At 45.1% G+C, this 20,834-nt stretch overlaps 1 protein-coding gene across 3 annotated transcripts in view; it reads left to right on the top strand.

The window, feature by feature from the left end:
- The window catches only part of ERMARD (ER membrane associated RNA degradation), a 35,115-nt gene that overhangs the window by 9,027 nt on the left and 5,254 nt on the right, over nt 1-20,834 (top strand). For 2 of the 3 annotated variants that reach the window (XM_012554534.2, XM_023728440.1), the window contains 10 exons: nt 389-525; nt 1,197-1,311; nt 4,808-4,910; nt 6,883-6,912; nt 8,383-8,451; nt 10,035-10,208; nt 11,182-11,265; nt 17,695-17,771; nt 18,533-18,658; nt 19,185-19,403. In XM_012554534.2, coding sequence (XP_012409988.2) covers nt 389-525; nt 1,197-1,311; nt 4,808-4,910; nt 6,883-6,912; nt 8,383-8,451; nt 10,035-10,208; nt 11,182-11,265; nt 17,695-17,771; nt 18,533-18,658; nt 19,185-19,403 — 1,134 coding nt within the window. The remainder of the gene's footprint in view (nt 1-388; nt 526-1,196; nt 1,312-4,807; nt 4,911-6,882; nt 6,913-8,382; nt 8,452-10,034; nt 10,209-11,181; nt 11,266-17,694; nt 17,772-18,532; nt 18,659-19,184; nt 19,404-20,834) is intronic. The other variant, XR_002823569.1, reaches the window with a different exon arrangement.

Raw genomic sequence — 20,834 nt, 5'->3', positions numbered from 1 at the left:
GATTTACTGAAGAGTTTCTCTTATCTTGAATTTTACAGCAGGGAGGGTGTATATTGAGGAAGGTGAGAGTTTCAAGACAGGGTTTTACAGATAAAGTGCATGTCAATGGCAGAGTGCCAGGGGTGGTGATGGGCTGTGGTTTTACTGCCGACCCCCAGAGACCCTTCAGGAGGAAGTGGTGATGTTCACAGGCCGCAGGTGGGCGGAAGGGCTACAGGCTTCAGCTCCAGAGTTTCTGAGATTCTGTGTTCCTCCCAGCCACTGACAGGCTCAATTCCTACATCGGGAGGGGGAGGGCTTCCGCAGTTTAAGGGTGTTTTAAAGGAAAGTGTTTTACATGCATGGCTGAGTTCGTTTTTTAAGCAAATCTCCTGTGTCCTTCCCCTAGGTACTGTTCAGTGATGGTATTGCTGACAGCAGGCTTGGGTCAGCTCCTGAAACGTTTCCTTCGACAGACTAACCGCACATTGTGGCACCGATCGTTCCTGGCTCTCACAAACCTGGAGGACTGGATCGTGTTTCCTGGTGAGCATTGCATTTCACGTTTTCACAGCTCCTAGAGCTTCCTAACTGTATTTGTAAAGTCAGTAAGGAGCATCAAGACTTCAGCTCTTGAGTTGGAATACAGTATTCTCAAGTGGAGAGGCGGTTTGGAAACTGGCTGAAGAACTCTTTAAACGTGACCACATAAAGCCTCTCCTCTTCCCCCATGTTCTGGGGGATGTGGGAGTTTTTGAGAGTCACACTCTGTGAACTGACGCTAGTGACAGAGTCTCTTTGTCCCTCAGATGTGCGGACGTGCATGGCGGTTCAGAACCATCTTATAACGTGCCTGCTCTTCTCCTTTCACCCCTTGCACCTTCGTACTTGTGGCCGTTACGTCAAAAGTGCTCTAGTGTAGAGAATCTCCTGTATCTTCTGAAAAGATACTCTGCTTCACTTGCTTCATGGGCTCGGCTGGTTGACCTGGAATGTGCCTGGTCAGAATTGTTGCAGCCTCGGTCACTGAAGAGACGCAGTTATCCATGGCCCTTCAATCACGACCCCAAGGTTCCCCACGCCGATTCTAGTTCAGCAGCCTTTCCCTCGAGGCACCTCGTGTGGGTGTCAGACAGGATGGGTCGGTAATGGCGTCATCCCAGGGTGCGCACACCTTCTCTCAGCATCACTTATAAAGACACTTTGCTCTTTTGCAGATGTTACTTCTGAGGCACTTTCAGTGTTGGAAGACGTGATGAAGAAATCCACTTTTGTATTCAAAACAATGCTACCATACTGGGAGGCTGCAGTCATCAAGTTCAGATCCCACAGGTAACGAAAGGGTGGCATTACGCAGCATTGTTGCCATCACAGCCAGTCCTCCTTGAAGCCCCCGACGGCCCGTGCTTTTCTGCTATTGGAATAGAAGCGGATAGAAGTGGTGCTGACTCAGGAATCGGCAGAAGCATAAGATGGCATCAGATAGTCAGTTAAAAACATCTTGTAATTGTGATTTAAACGCTATATATATGTCATCCTTTCGGTACAGTTAATATACATAATTTTTTTTGAGAATCAGCTTGTGTGTGTGTGTGTGTCTGTGTGTCTGTGTGTGTGTTCTTACCATGAGTGGAACGTTATATCCATTGTTAGGGAGTCAAAGACAAAGTCACGTTTGTCTTTATGGAATTATGCTCCCTCAGGAGCAAACCAAACACACCTATCATAGACATCAGTAAGTCTAATGCATTGTTTTCCATTCCTGTGAGGTTACATTTTTTGGATGTATTTGATTTATTCTTTGAAAACCACTGAATCCCTGGTATTTGAGTACTTTTTAGTATTTATTATTTGAGACTCTGGAACTTGCTCTTGAATGTAGAGTAGCTAAAGCAAAAGGGAGATATGATGAAGTAAACGAGCTGAACAGAAGATTTCAAAGGGCAGCTGAAGAAGACAAAGCATTAAATAATGACGCGCAAAGACCTGGAGTTAGAAAACCAAAAGGGAAGAAGACACTTAACGTTTCTCAAACTGAAAGAACTGAAGAAAAAAACTGAAGCTTGAGTTGAAATATTGAAGGATTCTATGGGCAAAAAATTGAACAGTGCAGGAAGCATCAAAAGAAGATGGAGGAATACAGAGTCACTGTACCAAAAAGAATTGGTCGGCATTCAGCCATTTCAGGAGGTAGCATATGATCAAGAACGAATGGTCCTGAAGGAAGAAGTCCAAGCTGCCTGAAGACACTGGTGAAAAACATGGCTCCAGAAACTGATGGAAAACCAACTGAGATGTTTCAGCAACTGGATGCTACACTGGAAGCTCTCACTCGTCTGTGCCAAGAAATCTGGAAGACAGCTGCTTGGCCAACTGATTGGAAGAGATCCATATTTGTGCCCATTCCAAAGAAAGGTGATCCAACTGAATTTGCAAATTATCAAACAATATCATTAATATCACAAGCAAGTAAAATTATGTTGAAGATAATTCAGAAATAGTTGCAACAGTACATTGACAGGGAACTGCCAGAAATTCAAGCCAAATTTAGAAGAGGACCTGGAACATAGGATATCATTGCTGTTGTCAGACAGATCTTGGCTGAAAGCAGAGAATACCAGAAAGATGTTTACCCGTGTTTTATTGACTCTGCGAAGGCGTTCGACTGTGTGGATCATAACAAATTACGGATAACATTGTGAAGAATGGGAATTCGAGAATACTTAATTTTACTCATGAGGAACCTGTGCATAGATGCAGAGGCAGTCATTCCAACAGAACAAGGGGATACTGAGTGGCTTAAAATCAGGAAAGGTGTGCATCAGCATTGTAACCTTTCACCATAATTATTCAGTCTGTATGCTGAGCAAATACCCTGAGAAGCTGGACTATATGAAGAAGAATAGGGCATCAGGATTGGAGGAAGACTCATTAACCTGCGATATGCAGATGGCACAACCTTGCTTGCTGAAAGTGAAGAGGACTTGAAGCTCTTACTGGTGAAGATCAAAGATTACAGCCTTCAGTATAGAGTACACCTCAGCCTAAAGAAAAGAATCCTCACAAGTAGATCAATAAGCAACATCATATTAAATGGAGAAAAGACTGAAGTCGAGGATTTCATTTTGCTTGGATCTGCAGTCAACGCCCATGGAAGCAGCAGTCAGGAGATCAAAAGACAAATTGCACTGGGCACATCTGCTGCAAAAGACCTCTTTAAAGTGTTAAAAAGCAAAGATGTCACCTTGAAGACTAAGGTGCGCCTGACGCAAGGCATGGCATTTTCAATCGCCTCATATGCATGTGAAAGCTGGACCATGAATAAGGAAGACCAGAGAAGAACTGACGCCTTTGAATTATGGTGTTGGCGAAGAATATTGAATATACCATGGACTGCCAAAAGAATGAACAAATCTGTTTTGGAAAAAGTACAACCAGAACGCTCCTTAGAAGCAAGGTTGTCAAGACTTCATCTCACATACTTTGAACATGTTATCAGGAGGGACCAGTCCCTGGAGAAGGACACTGTCATGGATTGAATTATGTCCCCCCAAAAAAGTGTGGGTCACGATTCCCAGTTTTGTAATCTGATGTGATTTCCTTATGTGTTGTAAACTCTATCACTATGATGGGGTTACATGTGATCTCCTTATGTGTTGTAAACTCTATCACTATGATGAGGTTATACTGATGACATCTACAAGGTTGCATAGTGTGTTAAGCCAATCTCTTTTGAGATATAAAAGAGAGAAGCGAGCACAGACACATGGGAACCTCATAACCACCAAGGAAGCAGTGCCAGGAGCAGAGCATGTCCTTTGGACCTGAGGTTCCTGCACAGAGAAGCTCCCAGACCAAGGGAAGATTGATGATATGGACCTTCCTCCAGAGCCAATGGAGAAAGCGTTCCCCTGGAGCTGACGCCCTGAATTTGGATTTGTAGCCTGCTGGACTGTGAGAAAATAAACTTCTCTTTGCTAAAGCCACCCGCTTGTGGTGTTTCTGTTAGAGCAGCACTAGATGACTAAGACAGACATCATGCTTGGTAAAGTAGAGGGTCAGCGAAAAAGAGGAAGACCTTCAATGAGATGCATTGACACAGTGGCTGCAACAGTGGGCTCAAACATAGCAATGATTGTGAGGATAGTGCAGGACCGGGCAATGTTTTGTTCTGTTGTACATAGGATCGCTGTGAGTCAGAACTGACTCAGTAGCACCTAACAACTTCATCGCTTGATTTGGTGAAACAGATTAAATCTTTGATGACATTTTATTCTACTGGAGCTGCTAAAAATGGCTTATCAAACATTAAAACGCATGATGGACTAGTTTTAAAACCGCTTGTCTAATGAGATTCTGTTTTTGTTTTGAACCTTGTATTCACAACTGATACAGCATCTGCTTACTTTGAATACTGTGTTAGTAACATCTGGCCTACGGGGCCCGTGGTGGTTCAGGTGGTAGAATTCTTACCTTCCATTCAGGAGACCCAGGTTCGATTCCTGGCCCATGTACCTCATTCACAGCTACCACCCGTCTGTCATTGGAGACTTGCATGTTGCCGTAATGCTGAACAAGGTTCAGCAGAGATTCCAGGTTAAGACAGACTAGGAATAAAGGCTTAGTGATCTACTTCTGAAATTCAGTCAGTGAAAACCCTGTGGATCACAACGGTCTGATCCCATTGTGGGGTTGCCGTGAGGTTGGGGGCTGGCTGGATGACAACTAGCCGCAATAGCAAACGTGGTCTGCAGCCTAGTTGCTGTGAATCTGATGCCAATGTTTATTTTTAAATGCAGTTTTGCTTCCTTGCCCTCTAATTTCTCAGGTTTGCGGACTGCGTTATACTGTTGTTGACACAACTAGAAGCTGGACTTCGGAGAGCTTTTGCCACGGTCAACAGGTGCCCTCAGAGACTCCTGACAGCCGAGGTGCACACGCTCGTGTCAGATGGGGATTGCTGTTGTGACGGAATTGCCGGTTTACGTTTGTTTGTTTACAGTTAGAGCGCATTTTTTTTAAGCTAAGAACTTTCTTTAGAAGGCTCGACTTTTTTTGTGACTTCCTGTTATATTTATTTTATGGGATTTATATATTTATTTATGATTGGTTTTGATAGTTCTTTGATACTTCCTAGTAGTCTTTTAAGCTTAATCATGTCATAGAAGCACTTATTTTGTGTTCAGCTGTAGTTAGGTATTAGGGACCAGAAGAACCACTTTCTGTCTGTGAGTGTGTGACCCTGTGTCTCGCCCATTACACATGTTCTCTGCGAGACACAGGACAACACTGGCTGTAAGGCCGCGGGAGACCTGGGCTGACTCCTGGCTCTGCCCCCTAGTGCTGCACTTGGCCTCGGGAATGTAATTAAATCCACTGAGCTTTGGTTTATTCATTTTAAAAATGAGGTAGTAACACTTCCCAAGAAAGCTGTTGGATTTAGAGATAGTCTGTATAAAGTGCCCAGTGCACTGCCTGCTGTTATGTAGACAGTGGTGGCCTTTTCACGCCCACTTTCCATCAGCTTTATGTCCCCGCTGCTGTGGCAGGGGTCGTGAGTGAGCTCCTAGTGGCAGTGTCTGAGCTGAGACTCTCGGCCAGTTTCCACCCTGCTACCTTCTTAGGTCCCCGGGCCCTGGCCACCATCCCCTGCTTCTGCACACTCCTCCTCAGCTTCCATAGCCTCTCGGTCTGCCCTCTGTTAGCAGTGATGGTCAGTGACAGAAGCCCGATGTACACATGATGCATGTAAGACACAACGTGACAGTCCAGAGCTGAGGTGGCTGCTCTCCCGCCGTGGCCTGCCATCTTCAAAAGATGACTTCTTCCTCATGGCTCACGCCCACTGCTCCAGCCATCACATCTGCATCCCAGACTAGCAGGAAGAGAAAAGAAGTGCATGCCCCACCTTGCACTCTCATTTCTTTCACAAATTTAGCTTCCTCTTTTCCATATATGGGTATTCCTCAGAATTCTGCTGTCGACCCTGTTGTCTCTTTCCATTTTCTTCCTGGGAGTTCTCGCATGATCCTCTGCCTTAAATTGTCACCTCTGTGGGAACAGTAACAATTAGAAGGTATTTTGGACCTAATGAAAATGGAAGCCCCGCACATCGGAAGTAGAGGGGTGCAGCTGGAGCCGCGGCAGGAGGGCAGCCTGTGGCCTTGGTCCAGCGATTCCCGCCCAGCCTTGTCTCCCACCCACAGTCTCCTCACCTCCAGGGCTAGGTGTGCGCCTGTTTCCCCGAGTGTCTTCATATGCATCCCTACTTCCCAGCATCTCAAGTTCCCTTTATTTCAAAAAAGCATTTTTTCTCCTACAGATTTGTTCCCCGATGTCCCTTTTATTACCATCACTCACCCACTTGTCGCCCTGGTACTGTCTTTTCCTTCTCCCTGCACTTTGTCCTCCACATCTGCTCTGTCATCCACTTTTGATTTGGGCTGTTTCAGACGCTTTTCAAGTTAAAATAAGCTGCCCTGGGCTTCGCTTGTAGAAAGTGTTGAAGTTGGGATTAGAATTGGAGGCAGTGTGACCCCGGAGCCTGTGTTCTCAAACTCTTCCAGTTCCACCAGGGAGCACATAGAGCGGAGACTGACGGCTAGACAAAATGCTGAGGTGTACTTTGTTCCACAAATCCCAGTCATGGGTGGGAGTGTTCTTGATTACTGGGTTCACTGCGCCTCACGCAGCTCCATTACTGGGATCACTGCACTGTCACGCTTTCTGCATCACGTTTATTCTGTCAGTGACCTTCTTCCCGAAGTGACGATAGATGGTTTATTTTCAAAAGGAGGTTTCAGACTCGTGGCCACATACTAGAGTTTGTTTCTAGTTTGAATGATGTCGCTCTATTCGTATTTTGTTTGAATTATTTCTTTCCTTTTCTCTCCATTTCTGAAGTCAACAGTTCTTTATACGACCTTTGATGAGGTGAGTAGCTAAACTTGTACAGTATCTCTAAACAGAGAAAACATTGTGTTCTTTTAAAATACAAATTAAAATACAAAATTAAAGACCAGTCATAATTCATAAGCTTACGGGAAAATATTGATAGCAATTTAAAACAGAAACAGCTTATAATAGAGTTAAGTGTAGGTTTCAGGCTAATTTTGAGACAGTGTTATTCATCTAGTTTCTAAAGTTATAGAAGCTCAAAGTTGGAAAATGCCAAGTCCTGCTAACATTACTGGCTGTAATTATTTAGAGGCTTACATTTTAGATTTCAAGTCAACTTTATTTTTTCCAGATGAAGTATACATCAACTACTGTCTTATGGGAAACCTTGGTGGCATAGTGGTTAAGTGCTACGGCTGCTAACCAAAAGGTCAGCAGTTCAAATTCACCAGGCGCTCCTTGGAAACTCTGTGGGGCAGTTCTCCTGTGTCCTGTAGGGTCGCTATGAGTCAGAATTGACTCGATGGCAACGAGTTTGGTTTTGTTAGTTTGACTCTCATGATTATACAGTATACACTGATGCATTTAATCTGTGAACGGGGACAATAGAGTCATCACCTCAGGGAATTACCGTTAGAAATATCTTTAATCACCCACCATGAGTCCAGGCCTTTGTGTGTGTAATCCTGGGGAGTAGTTCTGTTGCCCTAAAGCACGATACCACAGAGCTAGCCTCTAGGAAGAAAGCAAGGGAGGGTCCTTATGTCAGTGTCTAGGGACTCGATCATCAGTCCTCGCTTCCGAAAGGTAACAGATTCCCACGTGAGTGGGTGGGGGTGCTTGCCGGCAGGGTGCATGCCAGGAGGTAAAGGCAGGTCTGCTGTTACATTGCTATAACCTGCACTTGGTACTGGAATGCGGTAAATTAGTGTGATCAGGGTGGTCACATCTGTATGGGGTGGGGCGGGGTGGTTGGTCCTGAAGTCCATGGTGAGTTAAGTGACTTAGGAAGTGACTCTGGTGTGTACTGGTATTTATCTGTATGTGTGTATTTAAATTATGTACACATACGTACGTGTGTGCGTATATGTGTGTTTATAATCATATTTGTGTTTGTTCACAGAAAAGTAAAATCTAGATGTGAAATTTAGCATTGTTCTTCTCTCTCAGAAACTTTACAAGTTTTAAATATGTTTCTTAGTCATTATACTGGTTAAGAGAAGTTTTCCCGACCAGGTGTTTTCTGTGTTTTTAAGACTGCCCATCTATCTGATTTTCTTGGGCTTATAGTACAGGTCACACCAGAGGCATGGTATCCCGAGTTCTGTGCGTGTGTGTGTGCGCTTGTGTGTGTGTGTGCTTGTGTGTGTATGTGTGTGTGCGCTTGTGTGTGTGTGTGCGTGCTTGTGTGTGTGTGCTTGTGTGTGCTTGTGTGCATGTGTGTGCTTGTGTGTGTGCGTGTGTGTGTGTACTGATAAATCAGTTCGTTTATTCTTGGTGTTTCAGATGTTGGCAAAAGAGTTGAACGATGGTACAATCAATCAACTTCCACTTCTCCTTGGGGAGCCTGTTATGGTAAAGTATTAGGTATCCCCAGTCTAGTATTTTTGTATTTGTGAATGCCACTAGCTCCTCTCCACAAGGAAATTAACTTTGGCTTGTGTTAAGCTCAGGAAGATACTTCCGAACCAGTCCTATGCTTATCAATTATGTGTAAAGAAATCTTTCAAATTTGGCTTCTGCTTCCCCTTTTTTAGGATCTTCTGTTGGATTTATATTTTTCTAAAACCGTTTAAAAAGGACTCTGTGGACTTTAGTGAAAAGGCTTACACATTTTTTTAAAAACAGACATTACCGCCAGGTGCCGACTCTCCCATCTCTTGGATGTCCATAGAGTAGGAGGTGGCGTCAGAATTCGGGGCCGAGGAACGAGCCTGATGGAACACAGTGCTGGGGAACCCTGATCCCAGTTCTTCTCTGTGACGTTTCTCACTGCCCTAAGCTCCCCGGGCGTCCCGTCCGCGTTCCTAAAACGGGCTCCCCGGGCATCCCGTCCGCGTTCCTAAAATGAGCTCCCTGGGCGTCCCATCTGTGTTCCTAAAACAAGCTCCCTGGGCGTCCCCTCCGGGTTCCTAAGATGCAGGAGTTACTTAGCATTGCCCTTTCTCACCCTGAATCTCTAGCTCGCCATCTGCTGGCCGTTTGCCAGCCAGCAGTTTCTGAGCCCTCTCCCTGCCTCCTGTGGGCGGGTGTCTGGGCTGGTTGTTGGCAGGGAGAACAGTCATCTTCATCGGGCTTCAGAGGTGAAAACCAGACCAAAAAGGGCACGTTTGGAGAGAGTAGCGAGGAGACAGGAGGTCAGCATTTCAAATCCACCAGCCGCTCCTTGGAAACCCTGGGGGGCAGTTCTACTCTGTCTTTGTAGGGTTGCTAGGAGTTGGAATCGACCTCATGGCTACGGGTTTGGTTTGGTTTTTGGTGTTCATACGAGAAGAGAGGAGCGATGCGTCTGTGGCCTTGGAAGAGCCAGTTTGCACAGGTGGTCAGCCTCGTTCTCCGCCTTAGAGGAAGACGGGAACGAGAACCAGCCCCACCCGGTGGTCCTTTCGCCCTCTGCAGCTGGTCCTCGGAACCTCTCCAGTTCCGTCAGTGCTGCTGAGGTGGCTGCTGAGTCAGAAAGAACGCAGCTTCAGGGAGGCCGGACTCCAGCCGAGACACCCGCTGTTCCCGCTGCCGGGAACCCCCACCCCTGCCCCCAAGTCCGTGTGCTTCAGCCTGTCTGCTCCTCTGGGGTACTGGCTCTGACGCATGTTCCCAAAACACCTCTCTGGTCGTTTTCAAGCCCCTTCTTTGTTCTGTTTGTTTTTTTTTTCCATAGCCCTACTACTTCCTGACTGTGTGTCTGTCTGTCTGTCTGTAGCCCCAGTAGAGAGTCCACTCCATGAGGCAGGGACCTGCTTTCTCCCACCACCCACGACCGCTTGGTCTGTAGTGTGGGCACAGTAAGAACTCAGGACCAGTGAGCGGACGATTCAACTGCGCGGCGTCATTACCTTCATCATAGTGAACACGTTAATGAGCGTGTAACACCAGAAATTTAAGTCTGCAGTTGTTTTGTGATCCTGCTAACAAAATGTTTTCTTGTCCACTGTCTGAAGGAGTTTCTCTGGGACTTCTTGAACCATCAGGAGGGTCCCCGCATAAGAGATCGTTTAAGCCACGGGGAGGTCAACTTAAATGAATTTCCAGGAGAAGCAGCCAATCAGTTGCTTGCGTTTTCCACTGTGCTTTTACTCAGGTTCACGAGTGGAGATGTAGTATCAGTGTTGAAGGTCAGTACGGGGAGGGGAAGGGTTGGTTAGCTCCCCTTTCTCAGCTGTGCGTTTTCAAATGTAGTTCACCCTTCATCAGCTCCTGCCTTAGTTGACTGAGCCAGTCTCCTCACCCTTCATCAGCTCCTGCCTTAATTGACTGAGCCAGTCTCCTCACCCTTCATCAGCTCCTGCCTTAATTGACTGAGCCAGAGTCTCCTCACCCTTCATCAGCTCCTGCCTTAGTTGACTGAGCCAGAGTCTCCTCACCCTTCATCAGCTCCTGCCTTAGTTGACTGAGCCAGTCTCCCCATTGGAGCAAATACCTCAGTCGGTTCTCTGTGTGCAGCCTCCTCACAGCCTGTAACAGAGCAGTAAGTGTTGCTTAAGCTGCTCAGAGATAACCTGACCCAGGTCTTAGGAATGCATCCAGGGGCACTGAGAACCAGATAACGCATTACAAAACAGGATCAGCCAAATACTGGGAAATTTTAAAGATGGCGTTCAAGTTGGTATGGGTGGGGTATTTGTATCCATCAATAAATTGTATGTAAATTGTTTCTTTTAAAACAAGTAATTTTGTTGGAAATTTTTGTTATTGACATTTCATCTGCTTTCAGATTTACATATGGCAGCTGTTATAAAAATTGTTGAAAAGTTCAAACAACATAGAAAAATTAATGTAGAAAGGTTAGTGTGGGAAGAAGACAGAAGTGGTCTTTGTAACTTACCATTTTTACCTAGCTTCATTTGAAAGTCATTTTGCTGGTTATGACTGACTACCATGCCAACCCACTGTAGTGAGGAGTCCTGCCTTGTTACAGCCAAATAGAGTAGGGTTATCTGTTACAGCTTCTGTTATAGCTGAGTGGGGTCCTTTGAAGGAGATCATGGGAACTGAGACTCTTAAATGATTTGTAATTCAGTGGAGGAAAACTGGAAACCTAGCCAAAAGTTTCAGTAACTCAACTCATGTCTCTTTTTTCTAAACTAGGAAAAAGCGGCAATAAAATCATTGATTAGCATCGCAGAAGGCTATAGTTCTCACTTTCATCCAGCTTCTCAGCTGAAAAAGCAGGTGTGCAGGAGGTGGGGCCTGGGAGAGGGCTGTGGGGAGAGGTCTTGGGGGAGAGGGCCGGGGGGAGAGGGCCGGGGGGAGAGGGCTGGGGGGAGAGGGCCCGGGAGAGGGCCGGGGGGAGAGGGCTGGGGGGAGAGGGTCCAGGAGAGGGCTGTGGGGAGAGGGCTGGCGGGAGAGAGCCCAGGAGGGGCATGAAGCTGAGCATCTCTGGCGGCGTTGCTCAGCAGGAGGCAGCTCCATGCTGTCAGCTTGGGCTCAGCCTCTGCGTTGGCACCAGCGGGTCTGGCTCGCTGCCCAGTTGTGTCCCTCAGGCTAGGGACTCAGCCTTCCAGGGCATCGGGCTCGTATCTCCAGGTTAGAAGTGACGACAATGTTTGCGTCCTAGTGCACTCTTCGTATTCAGTGGACACACTACGGGCTCACCACCTGTTGTCTTACCCCCAGCTAGCCAGGGCTTCTCTCTTACTGTTGTCAACTCACAGCGCCCCGATGTGTGTCGGAGTAGAACTGTACTCCATAGGGTTTTCAGTGGCTGTTTTTTTGGAAGTAGGTCACCAGGCCTTTCTTCTGAGGCAGCTCTGGGCAGACTCAAACCTCCAGCCTTTTCGTTAGCAGCCGGGCTCTTGACCACTGTGACACCAGGGTCCGATACTGACATTAGGGCACACTTTATCGTCACCGTATTACATTACGGAGCGTTGGTGGCACAGTGGTTAAGAGCCCGGCGGCTAACCACAAGATCGGCAGTTTGAATCCACCAGCCGCTTCTCTTGGAAACTCTGTGGAGCAGTTCTCCTCTGTCCTTTTGGGTCGCTGTGAGTTGACTCAGTAGCAATGGGGTTTTTTTTTCTTTTTTTCATACATTATAGTAAAAACAAGTTTTTAGGGTGATACATAAAGAGAATACAATACTTAAATATCTTTGTAGAAGTGAATTAGAGCTAGTACATATAGAAATGCTTCTAGTCCTGTATTGTCAGTATATTATAAAAACCAGAATAACTTTAATTTTACATTCACAGCGTTTGCTGATTTCTTCCGTTTGAGGTCCCACTTTACAACATTCTCATACATTAATCCAGCACCTTTTTGAAGAAAAATCTCACTTCATAGTGATGCCATCAAGTTGTTTTCAGTGAAATAACGGTATATTGCAATTGAAATATTAATTTTCTTCATATTAGTTACTGTGATGCTGGAAGATATGCCACCAGTATTTCAGATACCAGCAGGGTTACCCATGGTGGACAGGTTTCAGCGGAGCTTCCAAACTAAGACAGACTAGGAAGAAGGACCTGGAGGTCTACTTCTAAAAAAATTGGCCAGTAGAAACCTTATGAATAGCAGCAGAACATTGTCTGGTATAGTGCCGGAAGATGCGCCCCTCAGGTTGGAAGGCACTCAGTGGGGAAGAGCTGCCTCCTCAAAGTAGGGTCGACCTTAGTGACGTGGATGGAGTCAAGCTTTTGGGACCTTCATTTGCTGATGTGGCACAACTCAAAATAACAGCTGCAAACATTGATTAATAATTGGAACGTGGAATATACAAAGTATGAATCTAGGAAAATTAGAAGTCATCAGAAATGAAATGGAACACATAAAGTTCAATATTCTAGGCATTACTGTGCAGAAATGGACCGATATTGGCTGTTTTGAATTGGACAATCGTATAGTTTGCTGTGCCGGGAATGACAAATTAAAGACGAATGGTATCACAGTCATGTTCAAAAAGACATTTCAAGATCTATCCTGAAGTACAGCTGTCAGTGGCTAGTATTTATCCATTCGCCTACAAGGAAGACCAGCTAATACGACTGTTGTTCACATTTTGACACCAGCCACTAATGCCAAAGATGAAAAAATTGAAGATTTTTACCAACTTCTGCAGTATGAAATTGATCAAGCATGCAATAAAGATGCATTGATAATTAATTACTGGTGATTGGAATGCCAAAGTTGTAAACAAAGAAGGATCAGTAGTTGGAAAACAGGGCCTTAGTGATAGAAACAATATCAGAAATTGCATGGTAGAATATTGCAAGATCAATGACTTATTCATTGCAAATACTTTTTTTCAACAACATAAATGGTGACTGTACACATGGACCTCACCGAATGGAATACACAGGAATCAAATCAACTATCTGTGGAAAGAGACGATGGAGAAGCTCAATATCAGTCAGAACAAGGCCAGGGGCCGACTGTGGAGCAGACCATCAACCGCTCATTTGCAAGTTCAGGTTGAAGCTGAAGAAAATTAAAACAAGTCCATGAGAGCCAAGATACAACCTTGAGTATATCCCACCTGAATTTAGAGACCATCTCAAGAATAGATTTGATGCACTGAATGCTAATGACCAAAGACCAGATGAGTTGTGTGATGACATCAAGCACATCATACATGAAGAAAGCAAGAGGTCATTAAAAAGACAGGAAAGAAAGAAAAGACCAAAATGAATGTCAGAAGAGACTCTGAAACTTGCTTTTGAACATAGAATAGCTAAAGCAGATGGAAGAAATAATGAAGTAAAAGCTGAACAGAAGATTTCAAAGGGTGGCTCGAGAAGACAAAGTATTATGATGAAATGTACAAAGACGTGGAGTTAGAAAACCAAAAAGGAAGAACACACTTAACATTTGTCAGATGAAAAGAACTGAAGAAAAAATACAAGCCTCAAGTTGCAGTATTGAAGTATCTTGTGTGCAAAAAAGCATTAAAAGAAGATGGAATACACAGAGTCAGTGTACCAAAAAGAATAGGTTGATGTTCAGCCATTTCAGGAGGTAGCATTTAATCAAGAATCGATGGTATTGAAGGAAGAGCTGCAAACTTTACTGAAGGCATTGACAAAAAACAAGGCTTCAGGAATTAACAGAATACCAATTGAGATATTTCAGCAAAGGGATGCAGCTCTGGAGATGTCAGGAAATTTGGAAGACGGTTTCCTGGCCAGCTGACTAAAGAGATATATTTATGTGCCCATTCCAAAGAGAGGAGATGCGGAAATTTTGAAACAATATTGTTAATATCATACACAAGTAGGATTTTTTGAAAGATGATTTAAAAATGATTGGAGCAGTACGTTGACAGTTAACGGCCAGGAAGTCAAACTGGATTCAGAAGAGGACGTGGAATGAGGGATTATCATTGCTGATGTCAGATGGATCTTGGCTGAAAGCAGAGAATACCAGAAAGATGCTTACCTGTGTTTTAGTGACCATGCAAAGATGTTTGACTGTGTGGATCATAACAAATTATGGATAACATTGGGAAGAATGAGTACTCCAGAACACATAATTGTGCTCATGCTGAACCTGTACATAGAGCAAGAGGCAATTATTCAAACAAGAGGATACCACATGGTTTAAAATCAGGAAAGGTGTGCATCAAGGTTGTATCCTTTTACTAATTCAGTCTGAAAAGCTAGGCTATATAAAGAGGAACTCAACATGAGGATTGGAGGAAGACTCATTAACCACCTTCGATATGCAGATAACATACCTGTACGTAGATCAAGAGGCAGTCGTTGGAACAGAACAAGGGGATACCGCGTGGTTTAAAGTCAGGAAAGGTGTGTATCAGGGTTATATCCTTTCACCATACTTATTCAGTCTGCATGCTGAGCAAATAATGCGAAAAGCTGGACTCTATGAAGAAGAACAGGGCATCAGGATTGGAGGAAGACTCATCAACAACCTTGCTTGCTGAAAGTGAAGAGGACTTGAAGTACTTACTAATGAAGATCAAAGACCACAGCCTTCAGTATGGATTGCACCTCAAGACAAAGAAAAATCCTCACAACTGGACCAATAAGCAACATCATGATAAACGGAGAAAAGACTGAAGTTGTCAAGGATTTCATTTTACTTGGATCCACAATCAACACCAACGGAAGCAGCAGGCAGGAAATCAGATGACGTATTGCCTTAGGAAAATCTGCTGCAAAAGACCTCTTTAAAGTGTTAAAAAGTAAAGTCGCTTTGAGAACTAAGGTATGCCTGATCCAAGCTATGCATGGTATTTTCAGTTGCCTTTTATGCATGTGAAAGCTGGACTGTGAATAAGGAAGATGGAAGAAAAAATATTTGAATTATGATGTTATTGAAAAATATTGAATATACCATGGACTGCCAGAAGAACGAGCTAATCTGTCTTGGAAGAAGTACAGCCAGAATGCAATTAGAAGCAAGGATGGCAAGACTTTGTCTCACATACTTTGGACATGTTATCAGGAGGGACCAATCCCTGGAGAAGGATATCATGCTTGGTAAAGTAGAGGGTCAGTAAAAAGAGGAAGACCCTGAACAAGATGAATTGACACAGTGGCTGCAACAATGGGCTCAAACATAGCAATGATTGTGAGGATGGCGCAGGACTGGGCACTGTTTCATTCTGTTGTACATGGGGTCACTATGAGTTGGAACGAACTCAGTGGCATCTAACAAGAACATCAAGCTGCTTGTGTTTGGTAACATTTCAATTTATGAGGTAAATACGAAATTTAAACATGTAAGTGCAAACTTTGTGATAGTACATTGAGATTGAATGCAAGGATAGAATCATCAAAAAATTATATGCTGTGGGGAGGGGAAATCACTAACTAGATAGTAACCCATTGCTGCTGAGTCGATTCCGACTCATGGCGTCCCTATAGGACAGAGAAGAACTGCCCCGTAGGGTTTCCATGGAGTGGCTGGTAGATTTGAATTGCCGTCCTTTTGGTTAGCAGCCAAGCGCTTAACCATTGCGCTACCAGGGCTCCAAGTGTTAAGCTTGGTGAAGGAAAAGACAGCACACAGTGTAGGTGAAGTTTGCACAGCTTGACCAACGCAAAGTCATAGAAGCTTCCTAGACACAGCCAAACATCTTGAGGGACCAAGTTACTGGGGTTGAGGGCTGGGGACCGTAGTCTCGGAGGACATCTAATTCAATTGGCATAACGTAGTTCATAAAATGTTCTACCTCCTACTTTGGTGAGTAGTGTCTGGGGTCTTAAAAGCTTGCTGGTGGCCACCTAAAATACATCTGTTGGTCCCATCCTGTCAGGACTAAAGGAGAATGAAGAAAACCAAAGACACAAGGAAAATAGTCCAGAGGACTAAAGGACCACACGAACCACAGCCTCCTCCAGCCTGAACCCAGGAGAACTAGATGGTGCCCAGCTACCACCAGCAGCCACTCCGACAGGGATCACAATAGGGGGTTCCAGACAGAGCGGGACAAAAATGTAAAACAAAATTCAAATTCACAGAAAAAGACCAGACTTACTGGTCTGACAGAGACTGGAGGAACCCCTGAGACTATGGCCCCCGACACACTGCTATCTCAGAACTGAAGCCACTCCTGAAGTCCACCTTTCGGCCAAAGATTAGACATGCCTATAAAAACAAACGGTAACACGTGTGAGTAACATGCTGCTTAGCTCAATCAAGTATAGAGACCAGATAGGTAACATCTGCCCAAAAGCAAAGACAAGAAGGCAGGAAGGGACAGAAGACTGGATGAATGGATATGGGGAACCTGGGGTGGAAAGGGAAAGGAGAAGCTTGCTGACGCAATGCCTGGATTGCAGCCATTGTCACAAGACAACTGTGTATACATTTTTGAATGAGAAACTAAAGAAATACGTATATAAGTGTAGTTGCCTTGGGAAGATTTAATTCACATAAAGAATATTGAGCTAGCATTCTTATTTTTGTTCATTAAACACTGTCTTTTTAATTAAAAAAATCGTACACTGTTTTCTACTTCTTGAATTTAAATATCAGATGTATAAAATGTGAATAATGTAGGTTTACAATGTTGACACCTGACAAATTTCCGTTCACATGAAACTGTTCAGAACTCAATGCAGGTTAACCTGCTCTTCCGGATTTCTGACTACGAGTGTTCTCAGTCACCGAGGGCTTCTCGCATCTTCAGCAGGCACAGCTCTCGTTACCGTGCGGGAGGTCACGCTCGGAACAGAAACAGCGACCTCTGACTGCGTGTGAGTCGTCTCCTGTCATGGTCGTCATCATCTATCGCTGGGGCTGCACAGCCTCGCCTACTGAAGCAACGAACTGTGCCCTCACCAGCCGTGTGCCAGAGACGCATTCAGCATACATGGGCACCAGATGCAAATCAAACGTGAACGGTCCAGTGGTCTTGCTTACAGCTTAAGATATTGTTGAACCAAAAATAGTAGAGCAAAAAGAAACTATCTCCATTTCAGTTCTGGTTCAGAAAAATTTTTTTCAATTTGGTTGTTGGTTTCACTTGCAAAATTTTTGAGGTTTTTTTGGTTTTTGGTTTCTGTTTGAAGTCCTGTATTAAAAAGATAATTTCCTAGGGGGCTTCCTGGAAACATCTGTATCAATTTAAAATTGTGTATTTCTGGGAAGTCAATGGTAAAATATTTAAAAATAACGAAACGCCTCCTTTTTCAGGTGCTGAGGTGTGAGGAAAGCATCCACAGTTGGCCTGCACTTCCTTTGCCGGAAGAGCGCATTCTGGAAGCAGCCAGGTATAGTTCACCCCGAGGCTGGTGTGAGATGGTGTCAGTTACAGTCAACTCCAGGATTTCTTCTGCAGCCAGCCTGTCAGAGGCAGGATGCTGAGGTGGACTGGAGAGGCTGGAGACCAGGCTGGGCAGTGGGAGGGCGGGAAGTGCTCAGGCCCAGCACAGGAGATGTGGGCTTGTGGGAAGGATGGTGATGTTCATGTGGGAAGACTGGCTGGCTCAGGAGAGCAGTGAGGCAAGAGAGACCAGTGAGGCATAGGGCCCCCTGTGGACTCAGTCTCTTATCAACAAAGTTCACTGCTTTCAGCAGATGTGCTGTGTGTTTTTACCACTGCTTCTGGGATGGGCGTCTCATTTTACATTTGGGGTCTGCAGTGGGGGGGTCTTGTTTTAATTTGGGGTCTATGATGGTGTCTCTCATTTTACATTTGGGGTCTGTGATGGGTCTCTCATTTTACCTTTGGGGTCTGCAGTGGGGGGTCTTGTTTTAATTTGGGGTCTATGATGGTGTCATTTTACATTGGGGGCCTGTGATGGGTCTCATTTTACATTTGGGGTCTGCAGTGGGGGGTTCATTTTATTTTAGGGGTCTGTAGTGGTGGTCTTTTCATTTTACATTTGAGGTTTGTGATGGCATCTCATTTTACATCTGAGGAAACAAAATCACTTTGCTCAGTGAACCATTAAAATTAACACTATTTTTCATTGGCCTAATGTGGACATATTAATTATTGTTATTTACCTTAATATTTTATATATTTCAGATTAGAAGGTCAGTTTGAAACAAATGCCTGCAAGTCTTTAATTATAAAGATCATGTCTGAGCTCTGCCGTCACTTACCTGGGTATCACAGTGGTCTTGATAACTTGGATTATTTTCCTGCTGAGAAGTAAGTTTCAGAACATTCTGGGAATTGTGAAAACATTGATTAAGCAAATTCGGAGTATAAACACAGCTGTTCTCTGTTTTTTGAATTGTGTTATTTGGTAGTAGCATTGGAATTCCACTCTTACTGCCCCAAGGAAGAGTTACGGTTATGAGATGTGTACCACTAGATCCGAAACCAAACCGGTTGCCTTTGAGTCAGTTTCGACTCACAGCGACTCTACAGGACAGAGTAGAACTGCCTCATAGGGTTTCCAAGGAACAGGTGGTGGGTTCAGACTGCTGACCTTTGGGTTAGCAGCTGTCGCTCTTGACTACTGCACCACCGGGGCCCTTACAACTAGGTAAGCTTTGGGAGTATTTGCCCGTGCTGTGGTGTCTGGTGGAACACTACGCACGCTTGGTTCCAGGCAGTTAAGCACGCACGTGATTAATACCTGCCTGTGTGACAGTTGTTTCAGCAGACCTAAATGTAACAATACACATGTCGGTCATTAAAGGTACACTCAGAGTCACCATCTAATCTGCAGGTGGTCCCAGGCGCTCCGGGTGCTCTGCGGCACATCCATCCCGACTTTGTACTGCCCCCGAATTGTTCTCGAAGTGCTTGCCGTGCTCCGAAAAGTCAGCGCACAGTGCCAGCAGGTGTGCGACCAGGTCGTCTCCTCCGCGAAGCTGCGGCACCGACAGTGGGTGGAGAAGACCCTGCGGTCTCGGCAGAGGCAGAACTACCTGCGCATGTTGGGGAGGTGTGGATCCCGTGCTTTGGGCAAGCCCTCTGGGACAGGAAGTTACTTAGGGAGGCAGTTTCTTAAAATTTTTACTCTGAGAAGTTCTTATCTTCAGGGGAAGTTATGGTACATATTGCAGTAACACTTGCGAAAGCCAGAACCTGTCAGAGAGGGAAAATGCAAATATCGTCCAGTTGTAAAGAGTGATAGACAAGCAGTAAGACCGCCTGCTGACGAAGGCAGAAAACTCACGAGACCCAGAGAAATGGAGTCCTGTCCGGTTCTGGCTCTCACAGGTTTCACTGTACAGGTAGTTCTTGACTTCCCACGTATTCGAGTTACAACAAACCACATTTATGACCTTTTTTTCGGTACGTCTCACCGTTAGTAATATACACTACATGCGATGTCACAGCACGGGGTTTGCTGAGGGTGCCGTTTCTCAGACGTTGACTCGCAGATGTCAAAGATTGGATTTATACAGAACTGATCATAAAAACAATAATAATGAAAACTTAAAAAAAAAGATATGAGACTTACATCAGAACCGACGTAACGACAGTCATCAGAATGGAACCCCATCGCAAGCCAGGGACTACCTGTATTTTAAAATCATGTTTGCAACTCTGGCATATGGGAATAAAATACAGTTCTACCTACCCAAGTGAATATTTAGGTATAAAACACAGCAGCAGATCAGTGTGAGTGTGTGAGCGTGGTGGTTTCTGAGCTTATAGTGCGTTTTTGAATGTGCTGCATCCTTAAGAAATTACCGTTTTTGACAGATTTCTGGGTTTGTGTGCCGAGTGGTGTCTGTTTCTCAGGTCGCTAACACGCTCCTCCTTGCCTCCCAGAAAAGTTGTGCCCGGCGTGCGCTGTCACCGGCAGCTTGTGACGCCCTTCCTGAGACGGGGTGTGTTTCTAAGTCTCTGCCAGTTTCATGGGAAAGATAGTATCTTAATCTGATTGGAATTCCTTTGGCACCTGGCGATGTTGGGCGCACTTCCACGTTTAAGCCATTTGAATTTCTCTTCTTCGGAGCGCTCTGCGGGATAGCAGGTTATAGGAGGGGTGGCATCCACATATGAGTGGACGTCTGAGTGAGCACTGACCAGGCAAGGTCCAGAAACCACAGCACGTGACAACTGTAGGACCCAGGGATGTTGCCCTGGGAAAAGAGGGTGTGTGCGGACAAAGGATGCCGGGGGGAAGGGCTGGACAGCTGTCGCGTGAGACAGCATGGACGGGTCTTCCCAGAGGTTTTAAAAACACGGAGATAGGAGTGGAGAACGGAGCTGTAGATCTTTGGCCTGCTCACAACTGGCAGATGGGAAGGAGGAGGAGTCAGGAAAGGGACGGACAGGGCGGGTCAGACACGCGGACACGGAGCCAGAGTGGGGCGGCTGAGGACATGACAGACGGACAGGGCGGGTCAGACACGCGGACACG

Source organism: Trichechus manatus, unplaced genomic scaffold (assembly GCF_000243295.1).
Source record: "Trichechus manatus latirostris isolate Lorelei unplaced genomic scaffold, TriManLat1.0 scaffold00002, whole genome shotgun sequence".
NCBI lineage: Eukaryota > Metazoa > Chordata > Mammalia > Sirenia > Trichechidae > Trichechus > Trichechus manatus.
This window is presented reverse-complemented; position numbering and strand designations above follow the sequence as displayed.